The following is a 25,930-nucleotide window of genomic DNA, read 5'->3' as shown; positions in this document are numbered from 1 at the left end:
GATCACAAGATCAAGGGTGTGGCCTTGATTGTGGGTTGGCCCGGTAACATGCTGATCAAAATCAAGGGAATGCAGTAACTGTAAGAAACTCATAGCTGTAAGATCAGTAACAGTGTCCACATGCAAGTTAGTATCACCAGCAATAAGGGTTCTCTCATAGTCCGTGGAACAGATAGATAGAAGTTCAGATATTTCTGTAAGAAATAAGGCTTTGCTACATTTTGGTGGGCGATATATCGTAATCATTAGAACAGAGGATTGACTCTCAAATAAGTTAGCTTGATATTCAAAGGATGAAAAACTTCCAAGGGACAGGCACTTGAATTTAAAAATGTCAGAGAAAATGCAGAAGTCATACCTGGGTCCTGTCGTTGAGAGTGTGTACTCAAAACAGAGGGAGCACATCCTGATCAGACTCTGCATTGAAGAGGCGGAAAAGAAGGAGAGGGGAGAACCGTATACGCCAGTCCACCTGTCTGGGGATGGAAGGTGTGTATGAAGAATGTAAAAGAAACAGCAGAAGAAGAAGTAGTAGTAGTAGTAGTATATACATTGAAATCGGTATTAATCATTTGTTGTGGATTTATTGCATTGATTGAAATGCTTAGTTTAATATATACCTGTATATATATTTATTTTTTACTTCCATCAACTCAGATGTGACTCACCAGGGTTTTCAGCAAAATACTGCCATTACACCATGATGCTGGATGCCACTGGGGAGATAGTGCAGACTAACCTAGTGCAGGTAATTTGGGTTGTGTTATTGCATAACATTGTGGCATAACGGCTGGTTACTCTATGTATCTTTTACTACCCTTCATCCCTCTAACCTCTTGTAGGTCACAGAAGCATCAAGTTCATCTGCCATGGAAGCAGAAGGCTTCAAACGGGCCCTCGACACGCTGCTTGATGTGGGACTACAGGTGGAGGTGGTGGCAACGGACCGCTCACGATCAGTGAGAAAGAAGATGAGGGAAGAGTATCCTGAAATCGATCATCAGTTTGACATTTGGCACACGGTCAAAGGCAAGTGCAAGATGGATTGTGTTCCATAATCTCTAATTTTACATTTTCTATGTTGTCTGCAATGTTTTTTTGTTGTTTTTTTTTACCGGAGGTGACACCCAAATAGTTCATAGATTGTTTTAATATTTAAATGACTATTTCAGGTTTCAATAGCAAGCTGATGGCTAAAGCCAAGAAGAAGGGTCGGGGAGATTTAGCAGACTGGTCAATGTAAGGAAAGACACCTACAACCACACAAATACTCACGTTGAGTAAGTTGAGCGTTACATAAGAGTGTAACTTATTTATTGTATTTCACCAATTAGGTCTCTGAGGAATCATTTGTGGTTCTGTTCTGCTTCCTGCGGAGGCAACACAGAGGTATGTGATCATCATATTTTACATTACTGTCTGCCCTCCTTGTTATGTCTAGCCTATTCATCTGACTGTAAAACCTTTGCTTTGGCCTGTTTAACAAGAGATTTCTTTTTCCTTATCTTTGTTGTTGCCTGATTGTTTACCATATTCTTTATTATCTATTTATTTATTTCAGGAGCTGAAGCGTCGTTGGCTGTCCATCCTGTACCACGTCCGAGACATCCATAGCTGGACTGAGGGAGGTCGGAGGTACAGGTGTTTTCATCTCCCCCTGGACCAAGAGATGAGGAAGAAGAAGAAGTGGCTTTCCAGGGACTCACAGGTACCGTATTATTTAGATAGAATTTAGTCTTTGTATGTTACTGTTGGGGCTATAAAGAAACTACACACAATCTCAATTCATACATCAATGTGATCTCATTTTAAAATATTGAACATGCACTCTTGTAACTATAGTGTTGCGTTGCCTTCACTGCTATATATACACTTAGTGTTGACTGACAGTCATTCGATGACCGGAGGGCGTTATGAGCTTGTTATTGAAATAAGTTCCCCATCATCATTTACACGCATTTGATGTCTTATCTTGTGTTTACCTTGCTTACTGTAAATCACTCTGGATAAAGCGGGTCTGCTAAATGCCTACATTGGAATTGCAGGTATACCAAGATCTGGAGAAGCTGGTCTGTGACAAGCTGCTGTTGGGAGACCTTGAATACTTGGGGCTCTTCAAACACACAGGTAAACTGAAATTGTCATCACGTTTATGGTCCTGCTGGTCCGCAGGGGTCTTCAACGTTTTCAGGCCGGGGACCCCCAAACTGATGGGGAGATGGAGCAGGGACCCCCTACCACCTCGTAGGGTGGGGGGGTCGGGGCTACGACATATTTTTTATTTTAAACATGTACAAGTTACAGCGAACAGGGTGGGCCGTACCACTACCATTTTCTAAACATACTACTTATTAACTGAGAACCAATGTCAATAATATCAACAATCTGTCAATTGCATAGTAATCATGTATTCAAGCTATTCAAAATGGATAGAATCATGATTTATTTTTTAAAGTTGTACTATGTAACTTTTTTTATAAAACAAATCTTAAAATTCTCCTAACTATTAAATCACAAAAGTTTTAGAAGATCCGCGCCGTGAATTTCAGCCTGTAAAGCCTTCTCTGTATGTAAACTGAGATCCTTGCCGTGGACCGGATCTCGCGCCAAAATTGCGTCATCACACTACCGGCCAATCACAGCGAGGGTTATACAACTGCCGGCCAATCACAGCGCATCTTGAAGTGGGGTCGCTATGGCAGCCATATTTGTTGTCGCCCGTTTGTACCATCCCTTCTCTAGGTAATTTCGCCTACCAGGCAGGGTGAAGGAGTCCGTATCTCTGGAATTACTGAACGCACAGGAACAAGGGACCCCTTAAAAGATAGATCTCAGCGAGGTGGAGGCAGACGCGGGGGTCTGAAGGTACGAAAAACGTCCGAAAGACGCGGACGCGACCGCGGTTTGCTATAGGGCTAATGACCACTAGTTGGGCATCTTACACGAGATAGTGTTTTTTACTGGTGATTCAGTCAGAGTGTATGAAAGGGTGCGCTCGTTTTATTGTCCACGACATTGCAAGCGGCGCGAAGGCCAGCGGACCTTGGTCCTGCTCTTCGCCCCCGAGCGCCGCAGGCGCGAGTGGCCGCGAAGAGCGGGCCAGGGCCGCGCGGCCGGCGGAGCGCCGCGCGAGTTACGAAGCCGTGGTGAATGCAATCGTTATATTTATGCCCAGGCCGTAAGGCCTGGGCAAGCCCACGATAAACGCCCGCGCAGTCCGGTGCGCATTTCCGAACGCACCCTTTCCCCACACTCGGACTGAAACACCAGTAAAAAACACCATCCCATCTTACACAGTATGGCTTTAACATAAATGTAAAAAAAAAAAAAAAAAAAAAAACATTTTTTGAAATCTTTTTCTTTTTTTTTTTAAATAATTTTGTTCTTGTGTTCCTATAGGTGGCCTCGAAATATTTCACAGTAATCTCTTAAAATATCTCCCCAAGCGTTTACACTTTTCATACACTGGTATGAAGGAACGAGGAATGCTGGCAGTTTTGGAGCACAATGAAAACATTGTGAAGCGAAAACAAGCCACAAGTGCCACAGGTTATTAAAATTAATTTACTGGAATGTTTTTTGTTTGTTTTTTGCATGTGACCTGTAAAGATTAATTTCTGCCTGTCCTCTGTAGATAAATTACAGCACTAGCTGTATTTCTAAATGTGAAAGTGCCTGGGGTGCCTAGCAAATATAAGAATTTCACAATGACAAGAAAAAATTATTACATTTCAGGTGAACTCCGCACGAAACAGGAGAACTGCAAGCGGACAGGGAGGTGGGCTGTGAAGAAGCAGTACGTGCCCCACACACACCTCTTCCGAGAGACACTGGTCGATCTCGCCATCAAGCGAAGAAAGGATACGACGGTGCCCTACCAAGTGCCAACGTCTACCCTTGATCGGCCATCTCTACCACCCAACATTGCCAAAACACCCAAGCCCCCAAAGGAGCAGGCAAATCTTGACCACCGGTCCAGATTTCACCAGGACTAGACACCCGGTTTTCAAGACACTGTGTGTCAAATGTATGACACTGATTTACTATGACACTGCGGCACATTAGAGTCCACCAGGACAGTGGTTCTCAAACATTCAGGGGTTGATACTAAGGTCTCAGAGGCAAGTACAGGTCATGTTCTACTTGCCCATAAAGTAAATCGTCCGTTATAAGATGATAGGTTTTGATTACCACTCAATGTAACACTTATTTCTATAATTTCTGGGTCTGTGCGATACGATGTCATACCTCAATACATCCAAATAAAAATACCTACATAGCTATGATTGAATATGTCTATGGTTACTCACTTGTTATTTTATATTTTTAAGTGCACAAAAATGATAGGTTAACAGTGCTCTTATTTTACATTCCATAGACCAGAGGACAGTGCGTTGGCCACGTTCAGGTGATTACAGATATCTTGTGTTGTGTTTACAGACATTTGCGTCTCATCAAATGACCAATTGCTTGGTTGGGCAACCTGAAAGTGAACTTCACCTGCCCAAACGTTATTTACCTGCCGAGGGTATGTGGGCAAGCATTAGACAAGGACCGCCCCATAGCTCTGAAAGTGTACAAATGGAACCATATGGCATAAATGTTCTTAGCCTCCTGTGAAAACCCCTTTAGAGGGGCAGGAGGGGTTCACGTTTCTCAGGCCAAGCACCCTTTAGCTAGAGATGAAGCAGCACTACACATATTGTAGTCTATAAAATTGTGTAGCAGGTGAAATTTTTCCACACTTATCCTTGATAGCGTCATGGACTTGTTTGACCGCACTATCAGTATTGTATAAATCAATGTGTTTAGTTCTATTGTCCTTTCTCTTTCTTTGTTGGATTCATGGATTCACATTTAACCACTCAAACCCTCAATACTTCCTAGTAAACTTTACCTTTGCCGCTCTGTATTTGGTTTGCTCCCTTTTTCCCTCTGCACCATCGAAAATAGGAAATCTTTGCCAGTTCCAGGCTGTGTGTGGGACCCCTTTCTTTGATCTATCACTGATATCAAAGATCCCCTTTGTGTACATTGATTTGGACCTTTGAGGCGTGCTTTCAGTCGCCTTTTCAATTGTATATTATATGATATGATAAATGGTCCTTGGTTTTACATAAACAGACATAACAAAGCACACACATTGATTCCTAAGCCCACTCTAAAAACTACACAACTCTGACTTATACAAAAATGAACGTCATGAATGCCCTACTATGCTATACTAGTACCATACAAAAGTAGAAGATCCACAAGCTCAAAGGATGTTGCATTTTTAGCTTGTAGATCTACTTTTGATTTTGAATCCTGAAAAGTTGCCATTTCGGACATGAGGTGTCCACCTGATGCTATGAATGAAACCCACTTTTGAAGAATATATCGATAATATAACATTTCAAAGAAAAAGGAGTGAAAGACTTGAAATTACAGCATCCAAACACAGTTACTCTAAATGGTGTTCATTTTTCACTTTCATGTGCCCCCGTAGTACCTCTATGTACCCCTAGGTGTACACGTAACCCCATTTGAGAACAACTGCTGTAGGCAACAATTTATTATTTCACTTTGTTGGGTACAACTGTGTACATCACACTTGGTACAAGTAAATAAAAAGTCCAATGTCTTAAATTAATGTATCTTTATTATCAGCTCACAAATTTGCACACCATCACAGCTCATCAAAAATATCTTCAGCTTCACAAAAGCCCTTGTACACCCCACTAGGTTCCGGGAATCGCTGCCTGACCTGAAGAAGGAAGAAGATTTTCAATTTAGGTATTTAACAGCTCTCAGCTTAAAGCTCTCAAAATGACTTTTTTTTCTATTGATTTGTCAGCCCATGGAGACTTGAGTTCAATAATATCTGTTTGTATTAGTTGCATTCCTAAAACGAAATTATGAGTATAGTAAATTTGGTAAATCTATAGTAATCAAAGTATTGTCTTAGGAATGCAACAAAAATAAAATTAATATTATTCAACTCGTGTCTCCATGGGGTGACTAATCAATAGCAAAAATGTCATTTAGGGGGTTAACTATCCTTTCTAGGTTGAGTGGAAAAAAGCAAAATGGTCTTAAGTAATATATGATTGTTTTACCTGGTGAATTATGCAAGCTGGCAGGACAATACGATTCCCTATCCCGAGTTTTGCCCCCTGAAGGATCCACTCCAAAACGTGCCGGTATCCCGCCAGGCGATATTGCCTGCAGTCAGAAGAAAGAAGAAAAGTTGCAGACTGTATACAGTAGTATTGTAGCATGCATGCATGCTGTGTAGTCTCTCTCATACTGTTCTTTCATAAATCCTGATTCATTGTTGGGTGGGTGTGACACGTTGTCATTGATGTGTCTATGGCTTTACCATTCACATGTAATTCAGTGGCGTTCCCATTGTCATTAAAAGTCAGTCATTGTAATTATTTTGCCTGAAGAGAACAATGTGTAATGATGATGGCTCATTGGTCAGTGATTGGTATATATCTTTTACATTCATGTGTAATTCAGTAGTGCAATAAGTGCATAATGAGGGTGGATAATTCAATGTCACTGTGTTGACACTGTAACTAAGGAGTTTTGACCATCATTAGCCTATAGCTGTGGTTCCTCTTTTTAAAAGGTAATCAGAGGAACCATCATACATTGTACACTACAGTGCTGTCCTTCCTTTGCCCAGCTATGTGTGTACATCAGCTATGTGATGTTATACTGAACTACATTTACAGGACATTTATTCCTCTATAGAGACATTTTCATATATGGTAAAGGAATGTGTGAAACGAGATAAAACGATGGGGTGGAGGTTAGCACTGAGATGGCCCTGTCTGCATCTCAGTGCACCAGGCGTTAAATTGTACTACTATAATAGACTAGAATCAATTCACGTTGCACTTTATAGCTAAATATATCAAATTGAGGGAGAGTTGTGGAAGGCTCGGTCACACAGACACACACACACACACATACACACACACACACACACACACACACACACACACACACACACACACACACACACACACACACACACACACACACACACACACACACACACACACACACACACACACAGAGAGAGAGAGAGAAAGAGAGAGTGAGTAAATAAATTGATCGCTTACTTCAAACTCATCGTCCCTCTTGGTCCATTGGGTTTCGGCTGCTTTTTCCAATTCAGCTTGGGTATTCTGAAGTACGTTTGAAGTACACCACTGTCAAGGTGGGGAGAGAAACTAGGGTGCTCCGTCACACACACTGTCTCTGTGTCTGGAAGCTCTTGTAACAAGAACTGGACACGGGGCCATCTTCTGCAACATAGAGATTCCCTTTCTGTAGGCATGGCCTGACAGTGTCCACACTCACACCAGTCCGTGTTGTTGGCTCTGGGTGGTCCCTCTGGCTCCGGTGGGGCTGCAGCTCTGGACGCGTCTCTCTGTCTCTCTTGTTCTTCTCTTTCCCTCAATTCTTCCTGCGTGTACTCAGGCTCAAACATGTATGGCTGAACAGCCGATTCAGCTAACATGTGTAAAAAGTCCTCCTCCTCGTCAAAATGCTCAAAATCTGACTCTGAAGCCATGTTTTTTACTACTACTACTACTGCTGCTACTGCTATCTTTGTTTTGGTTTGGGGTTCTGCTAGTCTACTACGGTAGCCGTTCCGGGTCAAACCTACTGTAGTTTCTGCAGCTACAACGGCCTCCCACCACGTACGTCATAGCCAGGCGTTTCATTGGCCGAATCAGTCTATGACGTACGTGGTAGGAAGGCCCCCTACTGTCCACAGAACAGTAATGTAAGGAAATAGACGCGTTTTAGCATGAACGTAGTTGACTAAAAGAACACAGACTTGGTTGAAAACCGGCGAACCACTCCTTTAACTACACACCATATAATTCACTCAGGACTTATTGTGGTCAATTCAAAATAAATGTTTTAATTTGTCTAAATGAAACACACACACTTTGAAAATTAAATATTGTGAACAGTGTTTAATTAGACAGTATCAGAGACGTAACATGATGACCCAATGTTGTTTTTAAGTCTGCTAAACAAAAACGCATTTGGATTTCTTGTATATTCATGATTGCCGTTGTAGTAGCCATAATTCAATGTTGTTATATTGCATTGTGCGTTGTGTTATCACTTTGCAGAACATTTCCCATCAACATGTTACGTATTGTACTATGTGAGTGACAAATAAACCCTCCGTGATTGATTTTTTTGTCCCTCCTTTTTGTATTATTAAACAGATCATGATTATCCAATCAGCATAGAGAACGCAGTCAGGAATCTGATTAATAAAAGGACCTGGTAATACTTCTTGGTGGGATGAAGTTGATGGGATCTCAAACTTTGCCCTATATCTGTACCCTCATTTAGAATGCCAGGATGTACCCGTACCCACTATGCCACGCCTGTAGGAACAACCCCTCATGATGAATATGCTAATATGCCACACCTGATCGGTGAGAACCAACCAGGGCATGTGAGAATGACTGCCTATGTGTCGTTGTATGATAATGTATTTCTCAACAATGTATGGGAATTCAAGAGAAATGTTGGGTCATTGATGGCTTTACCATTCATGTGAAATTCAGTCGGTAAAGTAGTGCATAATGATGGTTGATGGTGGCTCATTGTCATCAAAAGCAAGTCAATGAAACAACACAAGGAACATCCAGTTAGGAACTCTTACAAATTACACTGACACATTTCAAAAACAGCCCAGAACCTTCATACATTAGAACCTAATGTATGAATTTCAACCTCCTGAGACCCTGCATCCTCGTATGAGGACATTACATTTTTGCCTTTCTGCCTCATGCTACTTCATTTTTCAAAGTATAGACCCATTGGCCTCATTCAGGGACGCTGCTGGAACGCCAGATTGTAGTGATGCGCGGAAGCGGGGATTGAACCCGGGATATTTTAATTCGCCTAAATGAAACACACACACAAATTGAAAATCAAATATTGTTGTAACAAGACAGAGTCACATAGTACTCCTATTATACAGTAAGACAACACCACTCTCAATTACAGGGTGAGAGACCCGGGGTAAGTGTTCAGTTCGAGTGAACAATAAAAAACTGGCTTCAATGTAATGTGTGAGAAAAAGTACAAAGTATTGACATTTAAGTATTTCAAACCAATATACCACATATATTGTTTAGAGCAACCTTATGCAACAGGGAAACAGGCTTGGTTTAATATTGTCACTGGGATAGTTTACTCGTTGTTGTTTTGGCCCACCACATTAAACACTGCAAAACTAAAAAACACTCAGAGCCAAGTGTAGTTGGCATTAAAAAGGTACAGCAAAAGAGATCACTGCAAGTATACTCCAATGATAAAAACCTGTGAACAGCTCAGCAAACAAGGGCAATAAACAGTTAAGTGCCAATCAGCAGTGTAACCATTAACCAAGAATGTCCCTGTCTTTAGGGGGTAGCCAGAACAACCCATCAATGACCAAGTCAGAGACAGTGGTTTAAAGTTAGTTTTAACCCACTAGGGCGGAAGTTAGTTTACAGTTTACAGTTTAGGCATTTAGCAGACGCTTTTAATCCAAAGCGACTTACAATAAGCAGATACAACATCGCAATAATAAACAAGATAATAGGTCAGTACATTAACAGCAATATAACAATGTAAATGGATATCTATCTAGAGAAAAACAAAATAGATAGTGGACCTGACTAAGTGTTTACAATGACCAAGTCAAAGACAGTGGTTCAAAGTTAGAAACACTAACCTTAAACCACTAGGGTGGAAGTATAGTTTAAAGCCACTGGGGCAACATAAATTAAGTAGCAGCGAACTGTACAAACAAACAAAGGGTAAAAAAGAACAGCGGTTCAACAGTTCAAAGGGCACATCTGTAATACAAATAAATATTTGATTAGTCTCATGATATAAACTGGTGCTATACATAGGGACTCTTTGTGCTGTGGCAGTACAAGGCAAGCCTACCTTTGCCTCCGAGCTTGTGTGCAACCACACATCACTGACAGCTCTCAGCTCTGTCTTTTAGTCTTGAGCTCAAATGTCTATTACAAAGGGTTAGGGTTAGGGTTAACCCTAACCCAAGACAGTAGATTGAAGAAAAATATATTTTTTGCTCTATTTCCAAAATGACCAAAATCGGAATTGTGTTTTTTGAACAGTGTCTTAGTTTTCCCACAACTGCTGTGTAATATATATTTTTTATTGCTATATCAAGTCAATAGTGTGTGGGGAATCAATTGGAGTCAAATATTTGTTTTGAATATTATGATATGTCACACAATGAGACAATAACATGGTTATTACACTCATACAAAACAATATGGTTACATTTTTTTTACATAAAATTAGGCCATACATTTTTTTTAAGATTCAGATTCATTTAATTTGCAATAATTCAACTGTATGGCATGCTATAATGTTTTGAGATACATTGTCTTTTATTACACACAATAGTAAAAAATATATATACCGATAATGATTTTAATACTAACAGTATGGCCGGGTTTCCCAAAGCGATCGTAGAGCCGTCTGCCCATCGCAGACCCATCGTTGCAGCAAAACTGTTTGAGAAATGCCGTCGCAGCCGACGAAGGCTCCTGTCAATCAAGAGCACCCGCAAGCTACGACGGCTTTCAGGAAACCGGTCGAGAGTGTACAAGGGAACCAAACGGGCAGATATGACGGGTGAGCACACCTTTCGAATGACTTCAGCAAACCCATCGCTTGGTCTCCAAAAAGATCTTAGAAGCAAACCTGCGTTTGCTCCTGTCAATCAACGAGCCTCTGCAGACCTGTCTCACGAAGGATTTTTTAAAGGCGACCTGGGGCACCCTTAAACTCTTCGTATGAAGCTGTCTGAGCACTATAACTATAACTATAAAGGTATATAAAAAAATCGATGTAAGTGAAGTGGATGGAAGTATTCACAGTCACACCTGCTAAACAAATAAATACAATAGTCAGCTATGGCTATATATATATATATATATATATATATATAAAGATTTTTTCTTCCTTTTTTATGCTATGGAGACCCCGTGTGTCCGCATGCGTGCGGCAACGGCAGCAGTGCCTGCCCCCGTGTGTGAGCGTGCGTGTGTGTGCACACATAAAATAGAACTAGCACGTTGATATTTCAAAATATGTTTCGACATGCTTTTACTTAAAAGTAAAATAGAGAGAGAGACCTCCAACTCAGCAGAAACAATAGACTGCTTGAGCTGCGTTCAAATCTGGACGGTTCGAGCGGCAATTACATACAGGCGCTTCCCATGCGTCGGCTACACATTGATAAAGTAATCGGGTTTCAGATAGGGAAATTCTGCCACTCGCCAGTACCAGCCGACTGCCTGTCTAAACGAATAGGTTACATGTTTATTGAGTAACCGAGATTCAAACCCAGGTCCCCCGCATCAAAGTCTAGGTGTATCACCTTTAAGTAATATGCTACCTGTCTGTCTGTCTGTGTGTGTGTGTTTGTGCGTGCGTGTGTGAGAGAGAGATCTCAATAGATAGATAGATAGATAGATAGATAGATAGATAGATAGATAGATAGATAGACAGAGATATAAATTCTGCCACAACCCCAACTCAGTGGAGACAGCTGGAAACAATAAAATGATTCCTTGACTGCAGGGGCGTCACAAGGGGGGGAAAGTGGGAGTTGCTAGGGCTCAAGGTGGAGGAGGTCTTGAGGGGGCCCCACAGTGAATCCTTGTCCCCAGGGCCCGGAATTTGGTGCTACACCCCATGCCTGTCAAGGTGTTTCCCAGTCACACAAGTGTGAGATTGATACCATGGCTGCTCAGCTATTCCTTCTCACTGATAACCAGCGCCGACGTGCGCGAAGCCGCATTACATATGTCAATGCATTCTCTCGAGCAAACTTTAGCCCGCTGGCTACGCTGTCTGACCGGGCAATTCTTAAAAAATATAGATTATCGAGGGTGGAAATACAGCGCCTCATCGAGGTGGTGGCTCCACACATCACAAGGCCAACTCGGCGAAACTTTGCACTGAGCCCAGAGGTGCAGCTGCTGGCTGCTCTGCGCTATTGTGCCTGCGGAAACTTTTTGGAGACGGTGGGAGATGGCCTCGACCTCAGCAAGGCATCGGTGTCACGGTGTGTGGCAGCAGTGACACCGATCCTCCTGCGACATGCCCAGCAGCACATCCGACTGCCCACCACCAGGGAGGAGGTGCGAGAAGTCCACCAGGGCTTTTATGACATGGCAGGGATCCCTCGGGTGATAGGTGTTGTGGATGGCACCCTAATCCCGCTACCCAACCCTACCCTGGTGGATCCCTGCTGGGTCTGTAGAAAACACTACACCGCACTGAACATCCAGGTGGTGGTGGACCACAACGCTATCATTACTGACATTGTTGCAAAGTGGCCAGGAGCGAGCCATGATGCTTTCATCTGGGGCAACTCTGAAGTAGGAGAGAGAGCTGCTAGAGGGGAGTTCGGCGCCAGCTTTTTCTTGGGTGACAGTGGCTACCCCATCCGCACCTACCTCATCACCCCGGTGTCACCAGCAGAGGAAGAATTTAATTTGAGTCACACCACCACCAGGACTCACATTGAATGGATATTTGGACGATGGAATGCCCGATTCAGATGCCTCAGCCGCTCTGCTGGTGGCCTGCGCCTATCCCCTCTCAAGTCCTGCCAAGTGATCGTTGTGTGTGCCATGCTGCACAATATTGCCATCCGCGCTGGGCTCCCTGATGTGGCGCAGGAGGATGATGATCACATGATCACACCTTGACCCCAACGAACCACGAGCAGCACTTTACCAAGCAGGCTTCCGGGTCAGACAGGCTGTCATAGACCTGTTTTGACTTCCCCACCTCTGAGCTCTGACCCTTTCACTTTGCAGTCACCAAGCAGTCACCAAGCAGTTTTGCAGTCAACCTGAACACATATACCCCCCATCCTACTACAACAACAACAGCAACAACAACCACCCCCAACACCAATAAAATAATATAAAATAAGCCCTCAACACCTGATGTGTTATGGGCAGATATATGCACACACATGCTGTGTGAGTGTGCGTGTGGCTGCCAACAACACTTCAGGTGCAGTCGGCTCATAGCCTGGCATAGCCAGACTATATGTAACATCCCCACCCGGGATGCAAACCCGGGCCTCCCGTGTTAAAGTCCAATATGACTTTCATGCGGGAGGCCCGGGTTCATATCCCAGATGGGGTGTTACAATGGTGCTGTGACCCGGATCGGGTTTCCCCATGAGGTCTGAAGGAGGGTGTGTGTCGGAAAGAGTTGCAGCCCCAGATTGAAGCTTCAAAAGTGTAGTGTCTCCCCTCCTTCACAGAGATGCTCGTTTAGACTAATGGTTAAGATATTGGGTTTTCATGTAGGAGGCCCGGATTCAAATGCCATGTGGGGAGGTTCATGTCACTTCTGTCACGTATATGCTAATTGCAGTACATCGCCACTTGTGTTAACATGGGTGCATTGTTTAGCTAGGCTAGTGGGCTCACGTGTGTGTACCTTTAATTATTTATTTTAATCCACAAATTAATATTGAGAGAATCAAATGTAACAGGGTTACACAGTTCATGGTACATGTACTGTAGCAGTGTGATTCACATTCGGCCTGATCGTTGCAAAAGTCTAGCATCTCCCCTGGACTAGTGTTCAAGTAGTTGGACTATTGAGTTAAGAGACTTGAATTCTCATCCTGGGCAAACAGAGCAATACATTTAGCAAGTTGTTTGGCTCTGCTCTGTCATACCAGTGATTTTCAGCCAGCTCATGGTCAGTTTAACATGGCCCAGGATTCAGTTTATATTATTTAGACTAGAGCATGCAGAATCTACAGTTGTCCCTAAAGTTAGACATATGGTACTTTGAACAGCCTGGTCTATGTCCAAATATAAAGCCTACTTCTAGACTAACCTCGCCCACCAGGCTTTCAGAGAGAAAACCTGGTGTTTGTTCACAACATGCCGTTTGGTTTCCGCCTAGAGCGCGGAAACCACTAGAAGAAGCGGCGTCGCTTTGATTTGGTTCCCTCCCTACAACAAACCATATAATTCACTCAGGACTTATTGTGGTCAATTCAAAATAAATGTTTTAACTGGCCTAAATGAAACACACACACACACACACACACACACACACACACACACACACACTTTACTGTGAACAGTGTTTAATTAGACAGTATCAGAAACGTAACATGATGACACAATGTTGTTTTTAAGTCTGCTAAAAAACGCTTTTGGATTTCTTGTATATTCATGATTGCCGTTGTAGTAGCCATAATTCAATGTTGTTATATTGCATTGTGCGTTGTGTTATCACTTTGCAGAACATTTCCCATCAACATGTTACGTATTGTACTAGGTGAGTGACAAATAAACCCTTCATGATTTATTTTTTTGTCCCTCCTTTTTGTATGTATTATTAAACAGATCATGATTATCCAATCAGCATAGAGAACGCAGTCATGAATCTGATTAATAAAAGGACCTGGTAATACTTTTCTTGGTGGGATGAACTTGATGGGATTTCAAACTTTGCCCTATCTGTACCCTCATTTAGAATGCCAGGATGTATTAATATACCAGTACCCACTATGCCACGCCTGTAGGAACAACCCCTCATGATGATATGCTTATATGCCACACCTGATAGGTGAGAACTAACCAGGGCATGTGAGAACGACTCTCCCACTGCCTATGTCTTGTTGTATGATAAGGTATTTCTCAACAATGTATGGGAATTCAAGAGAAAATGTTGGGTCATTGATGGCTTTACCATTCATGTGTAATTCAGTCAGTATCATCATTATGCAAGTAGTGCATAATGATGATTGATGGTGGCTCATTGTCATCAAAAGCAAGTCAATGAAACAACACAAGGAACTTCCAGTTTTTTTTTAAGCCTACTGAATATACTGGCATGAATAAAACATTTTAGGGGGGGAAGTCATGGAATCTGGCCTGGTGCCACGATTGGTTGCTGTGAGTCGTTACAACACATAATGTGACCGACTTTCTCCCCTAAACATGAACAATTTACATTAGGTATTTTGTGCAAAAACAGGACAACTTTATTACAAATAGAAAGCTGCTTAATAAGTTTGTTCCCCTGAAACGGGCCAGGAGTATAGTACCAAACAGATGGTCTCTCCACCCTATTTGCTAATGATATCATGTTGGATAAGTTCAGGTGCAGTGGGTACGTACCATTCACCATGGATTCCCACATAAACGTAAGTTTGTGTGCTAAAAACACTGCAGCGCTTAACAACCTGATGCTAGACATGCAGGAGGGTGTGGGCATCGATTGAGGAATCCCAAGTTGGTCTTTGTTAAGGCACTAGACCACGCTCATTTGCATTGCACACACATTGCATCGCATTAATTGTAAAGGTAAGGTGATAGGCTTTTAATAGCAGTATTACCAGTGTACATTCCTGCACTGACTCCTTTTCCTTGCCGGTGCCTCTCCTGTAGACCTACAATTTGCAATTCAGGCATTACTAATCATACAGGCCCAAACCTTGGACAGTTTGTCACAGTACATTTGCACATACATGACATTTAACCTCTAAATTTTAACCATTACAACTAGCAGTGAGCAGCCTTGTGGGAGCAATTATGGGTTAAAGGAGTAGTTCACCCCCAAAATGACTTTTCTTGTATTGATCACATTTCTGTCTTAGAAAAAAGAAGAAAAAAAAAAAAAGAAGAAAAAAAAAAAAAGAAAAAAAAACATTGAACTCAAGTCTCCATGGCATGAGTAATCAATAGAATAAGCCTTTTTGGGGGTGAACAACTCCTTTAAGAGCCTTAATCAGGCACACATCAATCACATAGCTACCTAACCGGGAATCATACCTGCAACAAACGGGAGCTTTGACTCCCCAGGCAGGCTCCCTAACCACACAGCTACAACCACCTCCATAGCTTTGAATTGAATCCAAAGCGATTTACAATAAGTAGGTAATACATCAACATAATAAGCAAGATAAGTTAGTACAACAACATCTATGTATTTTATTCATATAGCACTTTTGCAACAAGTTCTTTACAGATAAAAAGCATAATAATCACCAGTAAGACTCCCTAATCGGGAGATAAGCAATGGTCACGTCGCATACACAAACTTTACAAGGCAATCGTAGCCAATCAGGAGGGAATATGGTATCTGGGATCTCAAACTTTGCCCTATATCTGTACCCTCATTTAGAATTTAGATTGATACCATGGCTGCTCAGTTATTCTTTCTTGCTGATAACCAGCGCAGACGTGCGTGAAGCCGCATTACATATGTCAATGCATTCTCTCGAGCAAACTTTAGCCCACTGGCTATGCTGTCTGACCGGCAATTCTTAAAAAATATAGATTATCGAGGGTGGAAATACAGCGCCTCATCGAGGTGGTGGCTCCACACACCACAAGGCCAACTAGGGGGAACTTTGCACTGAGCCCAGCGGTGCAGCTGCTAGCTGCTCTGCGCTATTATGCCTGCGGAAACTTTTTGGAGACGGTGGGAGATGGCCTCAACCTCAGCAAGGCATCGGTGTCACGGTGTGTGGCAGCCGTGACACCGATCCTCCTGTGACATGCCCAGCAGCACATCCCCCACCACCAGGGAGGAGGTGCGAGAAGTCCACCAGGGCTTTTATGATATGGCAGGGATCCCTCGGGTGATAGGGGTTGTGGATGGCACCCTAATCCCACTGCACAACCCTGCTCTGTCTGTAGAAAACACTACACCGCACTGAACATCCAGGTGGTGGTGGACCACAACGCTATCATTACTGACATCGTTGCAAAGTGGCCAGGAGCGAGCCATGATGCTTTCACCTTCGGCAACTCTGAAGTAGGAGAGAGAGCTGCTAGAGGGGACTTCGGCGCCAGCTTTTTCTTGGGTGACAGTGGCTACCCCCTCCACACCTACCTCATCACCCCGGTGTCACCAGCAGAGGAATAATTTAATTTGAGTCACACCACCACCAGGACTCACATTGAACGGGTATTTGGACGATGGAAAGCCCGATTCAGATGCCTCAGCCGCTCTGCTGGTGGCCTGTGCCTATCCCATCTCAAGTCCTGCCAAGTGATCGTTGTGTGTGCCATGCTGCACAATATTGCCATCCGCGCTGGGCTCCCTGATGTGGCGCAGGAGGATGATGATGACCCACCACCACCACACCTTGACCCCAACGAACCACAAGCAGCACTTTGCCAAGCAGGCTTCCGGGTCAGACAGGCTGTCATAGACCTGTTTTGACTTCCCCACCTCTGAGCTCTGACCCTTTCACTTTGCAGTCACCAAGCAGTTTTGCAGTCAACCTGAACACATATATCCCCCATCCTACTACAACAACAACAACAACAGCAACAACAACCACCCCCAACACCAATAAAATAATATAAAATAAGCCCTCAACACCTGATGTGTTATGGGCAGATATACGCACACACATGCTGTGTGAGTGTGTGTGTGGCTGCAAACACACTTCAGGTGCAGTCGGCTCATAGCCTGGCATAGCCAGACTATATGTAACATCCCCACCCGGGATGCAAACCTGGGCCTCCCGTGTTAAAGTCCAATATGACTTTCATGCGGGGGGCCCGGGTTCGTATCCCAGATGGGGTGTTACAATGGTGCTGTGACCCGGATCGGGTTTCCCCATGAGGTCTGAAGGAGGGTGTGTGTCGGAGAGAGTTGCAGCCCCAGCTTGAAGCTTCAAAAGTGTAGTGTCTCCCCTCCTTCACAGAGATGCTCGTTTAGACTAATAGTTAAGATATTGGGTTTTCATGTAGGAGGCCCGGATTCAAATGCCATGTGGGGAGGTTCATGTCACTTCTGTCACGTATATGCTAATTGCAGTACATCGCCACTTGTGTTAACATGGGTGCATTGTTTAGCTAGGCTAGTGGGCTCACGTGTGTGTACTTTTAATTATTTATTTTAATCCACAAATTAATATTGAGAGAATCAAATGTAACAGGGTTACACAGTTCATGGTACATGTACTGTAGCAGTGTGATTCACATTCGGCCTGATCGTTGCAAAAGTCTAGCATCTCCCCTGGACTAGTGTTCAAGTAGTTGGACTATTGAGTTAAGAGACTTGAATTCTCATCCTGGGCAAACAGAGCAATACATTTAGCAAGTTGTTTGGCTCTGCTCTGTCATACCAGTGATTTTCAGCCAGCTCATGGTCAGTTTAACATGGCCCAGGATTCAGTTTATATTATTTAGACTAGAGCATGCAGAATCTACAGTTGTCCCTAAAGTTAGACATATGGTACTTTGAACAGCCTGGTCTATGTCCAAATATAAAGCCTACTTCTAGACTAACCTCGCCCACCAGGCTTTCAGAGAGAAAACCTGGTGTTTGTTCACAACATGCCGTTTGGTTTCCGCCTAGAGCGCGGAAACCACTAGAAGAAGCGGCGTCGCTTTGATTTGGTTCCCTCCGTTTGTTTCCCCCAATCCCTATTAAAATGCTCCAGTAGCCTTGTGTAGTCTTGCCAGTCGCTAAAAGTTGGACTAAATGATGCATATACCAAACACATTTTTCAAAAGCAAAACTACTCCGCATCAAGGAGTTTATTTGGTAGGCCCTAAAAGTGTGTCCTTGAGCGCCACGGGAATATTTGGGGTTAAAACTGAATCCGCTTTGATCTTTCCGGCAAATTGTAGTCCTTTGAGTACTACAACATGACGTTTTGTGGTTTCCGCTCCAGACCGGTTACAAGCCCGAAAAGTGAAGTGATCCCAGACTACTTCTAGACTGGTACCAAACATCAGGTGAATTGGGGATGCTAGTAGCATTTTGTTAACACACTCCTATACATTTACCCATTGCTGCACTGTATTCTAGTTGTTCAGAATTGTGGTTTAACACAGTGGACTACGGATGCTTGGCCTCAGTAAACAGAAATGTATTACAGGAAAATAGATCAAGTAAAATAAGTTCACTGCCACCATTCATGTGGCACCCATCCAACTGATCTGTTAGGGACTGGAATAGACAATCGGCTAAGCTGGGATTCACATAAAAATTGCATCAAATAATTGGAATCTTGCTAGAGGAGGTCCAGCAATACAAATACATTGTTTGGTGGCACCAACGGCACCATGACCTGGAGGGGAAGACAAACCAACCTCTGGAAGGCAATAACCCAGTCAATGTGCCCCCATGGTCCCTGCCTGCGGGACTACACATCTGTCCACATAAGTGGCAGGACTGGTGAAAAAACAAAAAACAAGCCGCCACCACCACCAGCAGCACAATCAGGCTCCATGGAAGCGGCATTACGTGGCCGCAATCACTGGGGTCCAGCGTCTGCGCCACCTGCAATGGAGGGAGGTTGATTATAGACGCCTCCTTTCAATATATGCCTGGTGCCCGCTACTCTTGAGACAAATAAAAGCTTGGGTTTCTATAAGAGGATTTACGGGATATATTCGCTTGAAAGAGTCAATAGTGGCACCTAAGCACTTAAGTCACAAGACAATGTTAGACCATTTTATTGTAAAAAGACAATGTGACTTAGGCCAAAGTGGGCACCAACACAACTTTATATAATATAAATATAATACTTTATATAATACTTCATAATAAGATGAACTAGCATTGACTGCTATGGTCTCTTTTGCAAGACACTTTATGTATATATACCTATATATTATTCGCCCCCTCTATTGATGCACCTTCTCCTTATTGGCACTGTACTGCTCTTGTCTTTGTTTTTGTTTTTTTTCCCTCTTATCTATCTTTCTTACGTCTCTGTAACTTTGTAAATAACTGTATACTGCTGTGCTACTACTGGACAACTAAATTTCCCCCTTGGGATAATAAAGGTATCTATCTATCTATCTATCTATCTATGAACAATATAAAACAAATGTTATTGCCTAGATTAACACAGTATGCACCAAATTGGCCCTCCCTCCATCTCACACCCATGCACGTGGCACCAACGTCAATGAAGCAAGTTTCGTCTTCTCTCTGGCTTCTGGGACGGAGGGTATCGTCGACTCGGCGAGGGGAACACTATCCTCACGATAGCATGTTTGGTTGGCTGGCACGCTAACTCGCCTGCTCTGCGGAATCGCCACTTTCAACAGTCTGCTTTCTAATGACTGTACTGATCACGGTCCACCGTTTCGATCCGCATTGGGACACTCTATTCGCTGCTTGCTCCTCTTCGCTCCGGTCGCGGCATTGCGGTGCGATAGCCGGAGGACAAACGGGTAACTAGTAACTTTGTTTTTTGTTTGTTTGTTTAATCAATTTTTACTTTTATTTCTTTGCCCAGTATATCTGTGTGTCAATCATGTTGACCAAGGCTTCATGTGTTGTATGGCTGTTATTGGGTTGTTTATCTTTTTCTAAACGCCTCAATGGAGAGGTGCCTTCACTGAGCCAAAACATGTATCACTCCGATGCTTCTGGTCGTGCTACGTCTGCACTGTGGATGGACTTCAAGCCGCAGGGCCCACAACAACCTGACTGTTTGAAACGAATCCTCCCGTATGCTTTAATTCTTTTGGAGAATATAGCATTTGGTCCCCTGTGTAAGGGACTAAAGGACGCACCCTCTTCTAACTTTCATGGGTCAACTCGAATGCTTAAAAGGGTGATATCTAGGCTTATGATTTTATTGATGTTGTTCATCTCAGGAAATGTTCAACTAAATCCTGGCCCGGTCTCAAGCCCAGAAAACCTCCTGTCTACTCCTCTTCCTGTTGTATCTACTCCTTATGATTTCAGCTGCAGAAATGGTCTGGGGTTCCTGCACTTTAATGCTAGGAGTATGGTGCCCAAACTTGATAAGCTTAGTACTTGGTTTGAGACAGCTAAACCTGATGTTGTTGCTATATCGGAGACGTGGCTGAAACCCACCACACCTGATAATTTGCAGTTTCCTGGTTTTAATCTATTTAGAACTGATCGGAAAGGTAGATGTGGGGGTGTTGCTCTCTACATCTCAAACAGGTTTCAAGGGTCTGTTCTACATTCTGTTTCTATCCCAAGACAGTTTGAATTCCTGGCAGTCCAGATAGTGGTGGTAAATGCACCGCTTACTATTATATGCTGCTACAGGCCTCCCTCAGCTAAAATCGAAACTCTGGGAAACCTTACTGATTTAATTGCTAAATATACTCACACTGAATTGATACTTTTGGGAGATCTGAACTGGGACTGGGATAGTGAGACTTCTTCTTGCTTTAAACAGAAATGTGATTCCCTAAATTTAACCCAGATTATTAACAGCCCCACTAGACCTGCCAGTGACACTCTGATTGATATTATTTTGACAAATGCTGTTCACAAATATATCTCAGTGGGTGTGTTTGCAAATGATTTGAGCGATCATTGTGCTATTGCCTGCATCAGGAGCACAAAGATGCCCAAATCAAAAGGTTTAATTATAACCAGACGTTGTTTTCGACAATTTGATGAACAAGCTTTTTTGCATGATTTATCATCAGTCGATTGGTTCCGTATCCCACTTATACCGTCTGCGGAGGATGCTTTCCGTTTCTTCCTCGACCACTTCCTCTCGTTGGTTAACAAACACGCTCCCCTAAAGAAGGTCAGAATTAAGAACAGGTCTAATCCCTGGTTCACTAGGGATTTAGCTGATCTGATTCATGATAGAAATAGGAAATGGGCTCTTGCTAGAAAGTCCAAGTCCCTAAATGATTGGCTTTTTTTTCGCATTCTCAGAAATAAGTGTACTGCTCTCACTAAAAAGTTGAAGGCACAGTATTATTTATCTCTAACTTCTGACACGTCTGGTGTAAACTTCTGGAAAGCAGTTAAATCCCTCCAGCAGAGGGGAGCTGCTGGTCCCCCGCCAAAGCTTCGGGTTGGTGATGCTGTTATTTGTGACACAAAACTGATTTCGAATGCTTTCAATGATCATTTTAAAAAGGCTGGGCATTTATTCGATGTAGAAAATGCTTCCTCCTCTCTGCAAGGTGCACATGAGGAGGCATTTTCACCACCTGATGTTCTGGTAAATTTTGATTTTTCTCCTATTCTTATGACTGATGTTCTTCATTCGCTGTCCTCTCTGGACCCAAAAAAGGCCCCGGGACCTGATGGCCTTGACCCATATCTCCTGAGATTAGCTGCAGTAGTATTAGCCCAACCTATAACTGACATTTTTAATCTGTCATTGACTTCTCAGAGTATTCCTTTGGTGTGGAAGCAAGCTCATGTTTCCCCCCTTCTTAAGGCAGGTGATCCCCTTGATGTCAACAATTATAGGCCAATTTCTAATCTCTCTGCCTTAGCAAAAATCCTGGAAGCTCAGGTATCAGTCCAAGTAAATACTTTTCTTGACCACCATAAGATCCTTAATACTATGCAGTCTGGGTTTAGAGCCAAGCATAGTACTGTCACGGCTTGTCTTACTGTCCTAGATGATATTAAGGCAGCCTGGGAAAAGTCTTATGTATGTGCAGCGTTGTTTATAGATCTAGCTAAAGCTTTCGACACTGTGGATTTGCCCATATTGCTTAAGACGCTGTCCAACATTGGTATGGGCCAAAATGCTATTGGTTGGTTCTCCAGTTACTTGTTAGGTCGCACTCAATGTGTGAAACTGGGTGACATAGTGTCGGATAAAGTTGCTCTGGAGAAGGGAGTCCCCCAGGGCTCTATATTGGGTCCCTTACTCTTTCTTTTATATATTAATAACATTTGCAGTAAATCAAAGTACTCTAGGTACCATATGTACGCGGATGACACGGTTCTGTACACCTGTGCGCCCACGCTTGATTTGGCTGTAAATAACTTGTCGTCTGATTTCATCGCTTTGCAGCATGAATTGAGAAGAAACAAATTGTTGTTAAACGGGAACAAAACAAAGGCAATGTTGTTCACCCCAAAAGCGCATCCAACATCTTTAATCATCTCTACTCTAGATGGTACCACTATAGAGTGGGTGGAGCGCTATAAATATCTTGGTTTCTGGTTGGACAATCACCTAAACTTTAAATTTCATATTGATGCTCTGGGCAAGAAGCTGAAATTTACCTTAAGTTTTTTCTATAGACTGAAGGCCTGTTTTGCCCGTTCCTCTCGCAAACGATTGGTCACTGGTCTGTTCTTGTCCCAACTTGATTATGGGGATACCATTTACAGGTTTGCATGTACCACCACATTGGCCAAACTGGATCCCCTGTATCATGCAGCGGTGAGATTTATTACTAACTTGCCTTTTAGGACTCACCATTGCCTGTTGTATGCTGCAGTTGACTGGTCTTCTCTGTCATCTCGCAGGTTACAGCATTGGAATAATTTTGTCTATAAAGCGATACTTGGTGAGCTCCCCTCTTACATCTCCTCCAAATTGGCATTGGTTAAAAATGGGTTAAACCTCAGATCAAATGCCTGGCTACGTTGTACAGTACCTATACGCACATCTGAGGGAGGCAAAAAATGTCTTGCTTTCTTTGGTCCATGGTCGTGGAATGACCTTCAGACTAGCCTCAAATTGGCAGTGCTAATTTCGCTGAGAAGCTTTAAAAGAATCACCTTGGATAGATACATAAACACTTGCACATGCCCTGATGTTTATTAGATTCTCTCATTATGTGTTTTCTTCTCCTTTTTTGTGATAGGTTGCATATTATTTGTTTGTGCATTATTACCCGAAATGTTGTAAACTAGTTTTTATACTATTTATAGTATCACCTGAGAATAGGTATTTGTGATGTATCATGGATGTTTTATCTTTGCTGTTGCTTGTATGTGTAGCTAAGCTAGTGTAATTTTTATTTCTGCCTCTTGGCCAGTTCATTCTTGAAAAAGAGATCATGTCTCAATGTTTTTTACTGGTTAAATAAAGGTTAAATAAAAAAAAATAAAAAAAGTGAAAGAAAAAACAAACATACAGCTGCACTGACCCAATATAATACACACACACGCAAGCACAAATTAGACACATTCAAAACACACACACACACACACGCACGCACGCACGCACGCACGCACGCACGCACGCACACACACACACACACACACACACACACACACACACACTGCGTCTTATTCACACATGTGTCTTGTCACTTTCTGTGGCCAAGAGACCTTCACAAACATCTTCATGAACTTTTAGCAGCTGTGATGTACAGGAATTCAACACTATGAATATAGCAAGCATTGTTCCTTCACCACACCAGGGTTTATTGTTCTGAAGGAATTTAGAGGAATAATGTACAAAGTAGGTTTCTATAGGAACTTGAATGGCCTTGAATGTGTCTTAATGGCTCTGCTTGAATAACAATATGGAGATGAGAGACTCTTTCACACAAGGACATTGATTTATTGTCTCCACCAGCCGAAGGCATGGGGGAGAGTATGTTTTCCCCTTCGTCCGTCCGTGTGTCCGTCCGTCCGTCCGTGCGTGCGTCCGTGTGTCCTCGCAGTTTGTGTGCACCTAATCTCAGTCGCCGTTGGCCCGGTTGCTGCCAAAGTGAGCACACACATTCCCTGGATGCCAATCTAGAACCTCTGCCCTAATTTTTTCAAATGGGCCTTTTCTAGCGCCACCTAGTGGCCGATGTTTGCAAAACACATTTCTGTGCACTACTCTTACAGATTTTGTCCAAAAATCCTACAAATCGGTAAGCAATATCTCGACAGTCATGTGATCGACACGGATCTGTCCGTTTTTGCATATTCCATCCTGATTGGCTAAGATTGGCTTCCAAAGTTTGTAGGATTGAGCCGTTTTGAACAAAATACCTCAAATCCCAAACGCAAAGTGCAATTATCATGAAATCGCGCACACACGTTCCCATTAGGTCGAGGAAGAAATGCCACTTCAAATTTTTGAAATCAGCCTCATGGTGGCGCTATAACAGGCCGATTTGTGGTTTTACCTATAACTCCACCGATCAGTTTCAAACTTTGTAAGCGCACTCCCTAGAGGCGAAGGAAAAACTCTTTCTCTGCATTTTTCACAAAAGCCTTTTATAGCGCCACCAGGAGGCTGACTTATGTAAAACACAATTTTTCCGATTATTCCTTGAGATTTTATCCAAAAATCATGCAAATCGGTACACAGTATCTCTATAGTCAGGTGATCAAGTCCGATCCATCTGATATTTCATATTCCATCCTAATTGTCTAATATTGGCTTCCAAAGTTTGCAGGATTGCTCAGTTTTTGAACAAAATGCTTCAAATCATCAACGCAGCTTGCGATTACCGTGAAATTTGCCACACATATTCCCACTATGTCAAGGAACAAATGCTACCCTTTTCACGTTGGCCTGTTATAGCGCCTCCAGCAGGTAGACTTTAGCAAAACACATTTTTGGAACACAATGCCTCAAATCATGCATGCAGCGTCCGATTGCCATGAAAGGTCTAAGGTGAAGAACATGCTAGCCTTTTTACATTGGCCTATTATACAGTAGCACCACCAGGACGCCTGGCCTGGTGGAGACCTGTGCTTGGAAGAGCACTGCTTCTAGTTTAACATGTAAATGACAGCAGGGCATGCAGAATGAATAGCAGTGGCCTTTACAAAGTCAGAGTTTGTGAAGTGGTCCCCCATTATTAGTTAAATTGCAATCAATTAACATTTAATTCGTCCCCATCCAGCATGTTCTAGATTCAACATGCCCATGTTTACACAATGTGTTTATAACAGTTTAGCCATCTTAATAACAATTGCCTGTAAAAAGACCACATTGGATCACCATGCTACACATGGTTATGTAGATGAACTGATCATCAAACTAATCAGATTTATCTTTCATATGTGTGTGCTCATTACGGTTTCGGTTGCCTGAAGTAGTAAAACTCTTTCCATACTGACCACAAGGAAACAGTTTAAATCCATTTGATTGACTAAAAGCTTTTCCACACACATCACAATGAAAGGGTTTCTCTCCAGTGTGAAT

General features: G+C 42.8%; 1 protein-coding gene across 1 annotated transcript; it reads left to right on the top strand.

Annotated features, from left to right (window-relative positions):
• Positions 1-11,798: 11,798 nt before the first annotated feature.
• On the top strand, positions 11,799-12,773 carry LOC308300364 (putative nuclease HARBI1; the record flags this gene model as incomplete). Its single annotated transcript, XM_080744180.1, has 1 exon — positions 11,799-12,773. One exon carries the CDS (start codon positions 11,799-11,801, stop codon positions 12,771-12,773), a length of 975 nt encoding a protein of 324 aa, XP_080600306.1.
• Positions 12,774-25,930: the final 13,157 nt, after the last annotated feature.

This window comes from Nannobrachium achirus (genome assembly GCF_963921795.1).
Source record: "Nannobrachium achirus genome assembly, chromosome: 16".
Classification (NCBI taxonomy): domain Eukaryota; kingdom Metazoa; phylum Chordata; class Actinopteri; order Myctophiformes; family Myctophidae; genus Nannobrachium; species Nannobrachium achirus.
Note: the sequence above shows the minus strand (reverse complement) of the source record. Positions and strands in the feature narration are given on the sequence as shown.